Here is an 8,737-nt window from a genome sequence, read left to right on the forward strand (position 1 = left end):
GCTAGAGTGTGTGTGCTTGACAGTCAAGGGACAACTCTTTGTTCAGTCTGTGTTTATGACTCTCGTCCTGAGCCTCTGCAGTGTGCGTGTGTGTCCCCTGTTTGGCGTGTGTGTGTGTCATTTATACACTATGCTAAGCTGAATTTGTCAGCAGGACATCCCCTTTTTCTTTTTTCAACATTTGGAATCACGTTATTCCTTGTATTTAAAAAGTTTTTAAAAATACATATAAACATTTTTAATTAGCATAGCATAAGAAAAATGTTTGCAAATGCAAAATATATTAATATATATAGTTTATAATACATACCGGTAAAATACTTACCACATAGGAGCGCAACAAATATATAAAACTATATTATAATAATACATATGTAAACATAAGTGGCAAACTTTTTTGCCATAGAGCATTTCTCAGCCGTTCTGTGAGCAAAATTTCCCTAGGTCTCCTTCTTTTATGCTCCTTATTTAACTTGCGGTCGCTTTTGGTCCTTGGGCACACACACACACACTCAAATGGCCAGGAGAACAAAACGGTACAAAAATATCGCTCAACATTATGCCTGTGCACCTCAAGCAGCTGTCTCTTTGTTGCTGCTGCTCACATCCATCAGCGGTTACCGATTGTCCGCCCCATCCCCCAACCCCCTCGCCGCAGGATCCCCGGATTCGGACCGAAGATGGCCGGGTTTTGGCCTGGCTTGGCTTGGCTTAGCCCGGTCGGGGCAGCCCGAAGCCCCTCGATTGAATGATGTTTTCTGGGCTCCCCAAAAATAAACTGCCGTTTTCAACAATATTTACGGCGCGTTGTCTGTTAGCTTAGGCATATATGAGTGAGAGCGAGTACTTTGTATTTGCTGCGTGTGTGTTGGTTTACCTTTCTTCCTTTGGCGCGTTTTTTTCGCTTATAAATTTCGCATTGCTGGGCTGTGGGGATGGAAATAAACCACGCTACACTCAAACTTACAAGTTAATGGAAAACATAAAATATATAGTTATATATAATTAATTCATAATATAATATTAATAAGTATATAGAAATCAAGTTAGAATATTTCATGGTAAGTTCATTCTTTGATGTTATTGTAAAGTTATAATAAGAAAACAAAGTGGTTGAATAATTGTTTTTTAATTTCTTTAGTTTTTTCCTAAAACATAAATATTTTTTTACCATTGCCTTGCTAATTTCTATACCATATTTTGGCATAGTGTACGCATGTGTTGGCCAAAGTCGTTAAGCACAGAGCTCCCAAAAGCGCAGAAATGTATGCAACATAAAAGTGCGACGAGCACCTGACGATGCCACAATGTCGGAGGCTTCATTAGAGATCACCTGGTGGGGGAATGGCAAGTGCGGGGCTGAATTGGCGCGGACAGACAGCAGGGCCCACGCTTTGCATTTTTGGTTATTTGCACAGGCGGCACAACGGCACGTATACGTAATAAAGTTGAACAAATAAAATACACTTTCCTTCGGCGCAGAAAAGTTCTAATTTTTCCCCAACCCCCCCGCTCTCCAATTCGCCTGTTGGCCTGTGTTTTGTTTGGCTTTTGTTGGGCTTCAGTTGCAACCTAAATTTCATTTGAGGCACAAAACTTGTTTAGTTGGCAAACTTTGCGCGTCGTCAATAAGGCTTGGTGGCCATATCCGCAGATGCGGGGTCCGGAGCTTCGGGGTGGCGGGCGGTTGAGCCCAGACAGTTTGGCATGGCCGCACGCCATGATATAATCTGGCAGTGGGCCGCCGTATATATTACGCGCTGCCTAACAACTCCCGCCCACAACACCGCCTCACCAGAGGCACCTCATCCACAAACGTAGGTACACGATTTGGTGAAGAGGCCACTGGGTCGCAGGGTGCATATTGATGGAGTAGAGGTCGCCTGGATATGCCCAAAAAGGCATCTCCAATTTGCCATGGAAAATGTCTGACTAAAACTAGTCCGCTTTGCACAAGTTCAGGGATTAAAGATAGTGGGAATTTGAAAGGAGAAACACTGAAATGGACAGCATTTGATCTATACGCTACTCGAACAGGAACTTTACAAAAAATCAAGCGTTGAAATGGTATTTAGTAAGTATCTATAAGAAGCTATATTTTTGAGTATTATTATGCAATGTTTATAAAAAAATGTTTAAGGGAAATTTTCTTTAAAGTATGCCAACTAACAAATAAGTGCCATTATTATGCCTTCGCTCAGTTTTAAGCTCCTTAGGGCATTCCATATGCCCCGTTCACGGACATGATTTTGGCCTCCCCCGATTAGCCATATCGATTCAAGCCACACTTTTAGCTTGTCTGCGTGTGTGTGTGTGAGGTTGGCTTTTTGGGTTGGGGCTGGGTTTTAGGTTGGGTTTGAGGTTGAAATGCATAATTGGCGATTAGACGATTGGCCCTAATATGCCAAAGCGCAGCAGCGAATAACATGGGAAGCGCAGCATGGCCAGCTTTGGCTTTAGCCCCATCTTCGGACAGCATTCGAATGGCCAACTAATTGGGTCATGTCATCCCCAGGTGACCTGCGAGCACCACTACTGCCCCCTCTGGCCGGCTAGCATGTGACATACCTACCTTTGCCTGAAATCTTGGTGGTAAAAAATAATGAGAATGGTTTATGTTTTTCGTTTATATATAGATATATATAATGTTATATATATTTCCTTTTTGCTTTGTTGTTCATTCAGTTGCTTTCATGCATTCAATGCCCGCCTTTTGTCTGCGGGCTATCTTCTCTCTCCCTCCCGCTCTCGACTTTCTCCCACTTTTTCTCCCTCCCTTTCCATCGCTTGTTAGCTATGCCGCTCTGTTGATAAGTGTACACATCTATAGACTATATACTATACGTAGGTTTATATTATACAATACATAATACATAAGTTCAACTTAAATGCTACGGTTTTTTCTTGCTCTCTTTTTTTTTCTCGTTTAAGATTACTTTCGGCTGTGTGTGTGTTCTGTATCTGTGTTTGTGTGTGTGTGCCTACGAGTCCTTTGAAGACTCCTGCGCTCATTTAGATGCAAAGAAAAAAGTCTTTGGTTTACCTTAAAAATATTATTTTGTTTGTGTTTCCTTCTGGTTTTTGTTGTCTGCTTAAATTCTAAGTCTTAGCACATACGGGCAATTAATATCTTGTGGATACGCTTTAAATCGTTACAAGGACAAACTGACATACATCTACATGTACACGTATCTGTCTATGTGTTTGTGTTGCCTGTGATGTGTTAGTGATTGTGTGTGTGTATGTATGCGTGTGTGTGCACTTTGAGTACAATTTACATATGTTATATTACGTATGCATTCGTCGAATATTTTTCTCTGTCTTCAATTTGAATTTTCTCCGATTGGTTTTCATGTTTGTTTTTTGACTGCCCACAGTTTTTATTTTCTTAAATTTCTTCCGCCCCGAGTGTGCATTCTGATTGATTTAGTGGGAAATTTAAAAACATGTGGCATTGTTTTTTCAAAATTTTTTTCTTAAACTTTTGGTAGCAGTAAATAACGTTTAAGGGTAAATAGTATACAGCAAATTAAGTTTTAGAGAAAGGCGACTTAATTTGATTACGATTAAGTTTTTGCAATTGCAATAATCACCATGAAATAAAATAAATGCAAATCAAGCTGGCTGCCAAAATCATGTTGATATGTTGGAGATAAAAGTAAAAGCTTGGTAGATTTACTCAAAAAAAAAAAAAAGAATATTTTAATTGAATTGGTAATTAGATAACAATTTAAACTATCTTGTATATAAATGTAATGTTAGATATTAATGATTCCAAAAACTTCTTCACTGCTACCACTTTGGTAAGACTTATAGTCCGCCTTAGTTTATCATTATTTCACAGCTTCTATCGGGACATAGAATGGTTTCAACAATAGTCGGTTCAAGAATTGGTTTTCTTTGTCTATGGGTTATCTAATATATACAGTTACCAAGATTTATATAACTTCTTCGGCAGTTTTACCATGCGTATGCATACCATACATGTGAACGTATATTTTACAAATGTTGAGCCACAAGTTTGGGATTTTTCGTGTCTGATTTATGATAATAACTCTTGGAGGAAGGGCTTATTGGTTTTGGGTTCCTTTTGCCTTTTTTTTCTAACCGAACAACGAAGAAATTACACACACACACATGCACACACATAGTCACATACATATTCATATATATATGTGTATATATATTCATATTTATAGATTTAGTTACATTCACATGGTTGGTTTTCCATATATTTTTGGGTTATTTTTTACGTTATGCGGGGAGTTGAGAGTTTGTCATGTTATTCAAAGAAAGAATGCTGTACATATCCTATTTTAAATTAGTTTACGTTTACAATTAGTTTAGTTTAGTTTAGTTAGTTGAGTTACTTGCCAAGGAGAGTATACTTTAGTGTAGTGCAGTTGATTTCGTTTTAGCTTTCTCTTTGCTTTGGGCAATTATTATCTTCATTCGCATTATCTTTTTGTCAGACACTATCACAAACAGTTCGCTTGCACAATAATCGCTGCTCGCCTAGGACCCTGGAGCTATCTATCAGTGTTATACCTAAAAGAGCTACCTCCCCATCCTTTTTTTTTATATCTTTTGTTTAGTTGTGTTAAGTTTAGTCAGTTCTTGGTTTGGTTTCTTCCTCGCAGTTCCTTCCCCCGAGAAGCGCTTCGCTTACACATCCGTGCCGCATCCTTCCTGGTATCCCTCGTCCGGCGAATTCCGGCTGCTGCTGATCAGGGCCCTTTTCAGCGCCGTCACGGGCGGAAGGACGGGCACACCGCCCTTCTGCCACACCCGTATCGTCTTGGCGTTGATTGGCTGCCCGTTGGGCAGGATGGAGCAGGAGGAACTGGAGGTGCTGGGATTTGCCGCCTGGTTGGCATGGCCACCGCTAACCGCAGGCGTCGGCGACGACCGGGAACTGCCGCCCCCGCCACTGCCCTCGTGCAGGCGTGGCAGGGTGCGGCTACTGAAGTGCGGACTGCTCCCGGTGGAGCTGCCCTCCTGCTTCTGATGGTTCAGCGTGGAGGTCAGCTGCTGCTGGAGCTGCTGCAGTGGATGCATCTGCAGCTGGTGGTTGTGCTGGTGCTCTGCTCCCGGCACCAGGGGCAGACCATAATCATTGGGGTAACCCGATGAGGAGCCACCCGACAAATTAGTGGTCACCGTCGACGCCGTCGAGGTTCCTCCACCGCCGCCCGTCATCATGCCCTGCTGGAGATGAGATCTGGGAAAAGTCTTGCTGAAATAATCCGTGGCCGCCGTTCGCTCATGAAGGTCGTACAGCTGAGTGGAGTCTATGATGGGCGTCTTGTCGGTGTAGCGCTTCATGAAGAGGTCATCCGCGGATGTGGTGCCCACTGGAGCACCATGTTCCCACAGACCCGAAGGATACAGGGAGTCGCAGCCGTTGGCGCGACTATACTCCCCGCTACCGCCGACTCCAACACCACTGATGGGTGGTATCTTCAGATCCGCAAACTCGTCGCTCCCAAAACGTTTGGTGTCATTGATGAGATCAGGATTGTTGCCACCGTTTCCGGTGGATCCACTGGGTGAGATGAAACAGGAAGCAGTGGACAGGACACTTCCGTTGTTGTCATAGCCCTGCGTGGAGTACGGAAGATCTGTTAGCCTCGGCGGTTTCTGTACGGGATTCGCGCTGCGCTGATCATGAACTCCATGGGGCACACCTCCCCGTCCGCTGCTCTTCCGCTCCAGAGTTCCTCCCTGCACCACTCCGCCATCGATTATGTTGGCCACAGCTCCATTAGCGATGACCACTCCGCCAATACTGCCATTTCCCGTTGCGGGTTGGGTCTTGTTTGTTATGGAGTTCTGGTGGTTAACCGATGTTATCACCTCCATGTGATTGGGCGTCTTGCTATCGACATACGGCTGCCGTTTGACCCTCAGGAGTAGGCACATGATAACCCCAAGGGCAAACACAATCAGAGCAACCAGGGCGGCACTCAGACCCACAATTTGGCCACTGCCCAGGGAGGCCATGCCCGCAGCTCTCATGCTCACGTGCAGGGTGAAGTTGGCCTCGGCCATTCCAGCTCGATTCTCGGCCACGCAGTAGAACTCACTGGAATCGGTTTCCTGTGCGTTGGTCAGCACCAGTTTGGATCGCTTCTCGAATCCACCTTCAACCTGCTCCAACATGTGTATCCTCTGGTACGCGGTGAAGGCAGAATTGTTGGCCAGCAGCCGTCCGTTCCAGTACCAGTTGATATTCGCAGCTGGAACCGCTCGAGCCCGACAAGTAATCGAGGCATTCTCACCCATGGCTGCCTCCACATAATGCGATATGGGCAACATCTCCGGTCGGCAGGCAAACTCATCCACATGCAGATCCGCAAAGCTGCGATCGATAATCCTTTCGGGGCCGCCCGAGCAAACCGGAGCCACCGGATAGGGTATGTTCCTTTGCATTAGCCAGAGCTTCGTGTCCCTCAATCGACAATCGCAGAGCCAGGGATTGTCGTGCAGTTCGATGCCATGAAGTCGACTCAGGGTCTCAATTGTCTTGGGCAAAAGCTCGCTTAGTTTATTGCCATTCAGTCGGAGCAACGTCAATCCTTGGAGGCCACCAAATGCCTGGGCGGAAATGGTCTGAATATCGCAATGCGACAGATCCAATTTGTGCAGCGATGGTGTGTTCCCGAAGGCCTGGCTCTCGATTTTGTGTATGTGATTGGAGGCCAGGGTGAGTTCGCGCAGTGAGGGTATGTGGCCCAGGGCCAAGCTGGGCACGGTAACCAGCAGATTATGTGACAGATCCAACTCCACCAGATTGGTCAGGCCCTTGAAGGTCTCCCGCTCGATCTCGCCGATCTTGCAGTTCCTCAGATACAGCTTCTGCAGATTCAGCAGATTGGCACGGATGAACTGCTCGTTGGAGAGTGTCTGCAGCTTATTACCGGACATGTCCAGCACTTGGGTATTGGGATCGATGTGCTCGGGTATCTGGATGAGGTGGCGATCGATGCACTCAACCGTCTGCTTGCCACCCTTCCACTTGCAGGCGCAAACCGTTTGGCAGGTGCTTTGCTGCTGGGCGGGTGGATCCAAGTCGGAGTGGGTGGGCGGAAAGTGCTGGCTGGGGGGCATGTAGCCATCCTCAGTCATCGGCTGGGTGTCCGCCACGGAGTACACCTCGTTCTGGGACGAGGGAGCGGGCCTGTAGCTTCCAGGGCCCGATGACGATGCTCCTCCATTGGCATACAGATGCAGCTGATTGTAGCGAGTGCCCAGGATCATTCCAGGCAGCAGGGTGAGGACCAGGAAAACTGCTTCCCTGATATGCATTTTCCTGGCTTTTTCTTTAAGTCTTCTAGTTGAGCGTTCTAGGCCAAAGCCCAGTGTTTGTTTGCGATTAGCAATATCATGTGTGTTTCAGTTGTTTTAGTTAGTTTAGTTATGATGAGTTAACGGTTTTCACACGAATTCATCGGTCTTTTTGTAAGTTTTTTAATTTGTTTATGATATTTTATGCTTTTATCTAAGTTTGTTTCTGATTTAAACTAGTTGATATGTCCTGTGTTGATATGGAAACGTTTCCAGTTCTCGTTTAAATTTATACAGATTTTGCATTACTTTTTGCGTAACTCAAGGATATGTTTCGTTGGGTTGACCTTTTGCTCTTACTTTCGTGCGATTGTATCCTTCGTTTTTCTGCGCCCCTCTTTTAATTATGATATGGAAACTTCCTTATGGGTCAAGCGGAAAATTGATTAATTGCCGCCTTGGCTTCACTTGTTGTTGCTGCGGTTTTCGCCAAGATTTTCATGTTTTGCCGTAATTAGCGCTCGGCCAGACCCAATGTTATTTATAGGGCTAGCTCCCGCACACACACGCGCGCGCTCTTACCCGCACACACACGCACACACTGGCACACTCGTTTGGATGATAATCGTTTTTATTTTTCGGCCAACGAAATTCGTATTTCCCTGGCTGTTTTTTCTATTATTATTTTTCTACGCAATTTTCTTCAGCTACTCTGGATTTTTTCCTCTTCACGTGCTGCTTATACATGTGTATATATAATATGTATGTATATTTTCTTATTTTTTTATGAATGGTTTGGTTTGTTTTGTTGCTTCGGTTAGCACATTTTGCCACGCAAAGCTTTAATTCGCATCGCGTTTTTTCGTCGTTTTCGGTTTCGTTTTCGTTTGCGCTACGAGCGAACCTCGGTCCACGCGAAAGGGGATGGTGTTTGAATTGGATTTTTGGAGCGAGGGCGGCGCGATGAGTTGTGATCTAGGCATTGATTGCGCCCATTGCCATTGGACACACTGGCAATTGTTTTCACTGCACAAAATAACGGTGTGTCCTGGCTAGCGGTACTCTCACACACAGACACACACTCCAGCGGCACTCTTACACACACAACGACAGCGACAGCTAGAGCGGGAACGACGCAACCGCTCGGCAGCGTACATCGACTTGAACTGAACTGAGCTTCTTCGATTTCAATCAAAGCCTCCGCAGTCGCTTTGCCACTCGGCCGCCGCCGAAGCCGCTTCGGTTGCTCTTCTGCCGCTCGGCTCGCGAGCGAACAAAGCGGAGAAAGCAGACAGAGAGAACTGTCGCGTGTTGCTGAAACCGTTTCGCAACATTCGCATGCAACATGTGGGGACTAGCCAATCGGTTGAAAGGATTATATTACACACGCCTCCGTTGTAAAAATCTCGAATTGGCTTCGCGCCGTATAAACAAGGATTTATGCGGTATA

The 8,737-nt window shown here is 45.3% G+C and overlaps 1 protein-coding gene across 1 annotated transcript; it reads right to left on the reverse strand.

Moving 5' to 3' along the window:
- Nucleotides 1-2,829: 2,829 nt before the first annotated feature.
- Nucleotides 2,830-8,481, reverse strand: LOC27206506. Its single transcript, XM_016178343.3, has one exon. It carries the CDS (start codon nt 7,306-7,308, stop codon nt 4,666-4,668), a length of 2,643 nt encoding a protein of 880 aa, XP_016024807.1. The 5' UTR covers nt 7,309-8,481; the 3' UTR covers nt 2,830-4,665.
- Nucleotides 8,482-8,737: the final 256 nt, after the last annotated feature.

The sequence above is a fragment of the Drosophila simulans genome, chromosome 2L (genome assembly GCF_016746395.2).
Source record: "Drosophila simulans strain w501 chromosome 2L, Prin_Dsim_3.1, whole genome shotgun sequence".
In the NCBI taxonomy this organism is placed as follows: domain Eukaryota; kingdom Metazoa; phylum Arthropoda; class Insecta; order Diptera; family Drosophilidae; genus Drosophila; species Drosophila simulans.

Bases quoted from the DNA above. Each gene is read 5' to 3' on its own strand.
- LOC27206506 (XM_016178343.3), bottom strand. From the start codon at position 7,308: ATGCATATCAGGGAAGCAGTTTTCCTGGTCCTCACCCTGCTGCCTGGA.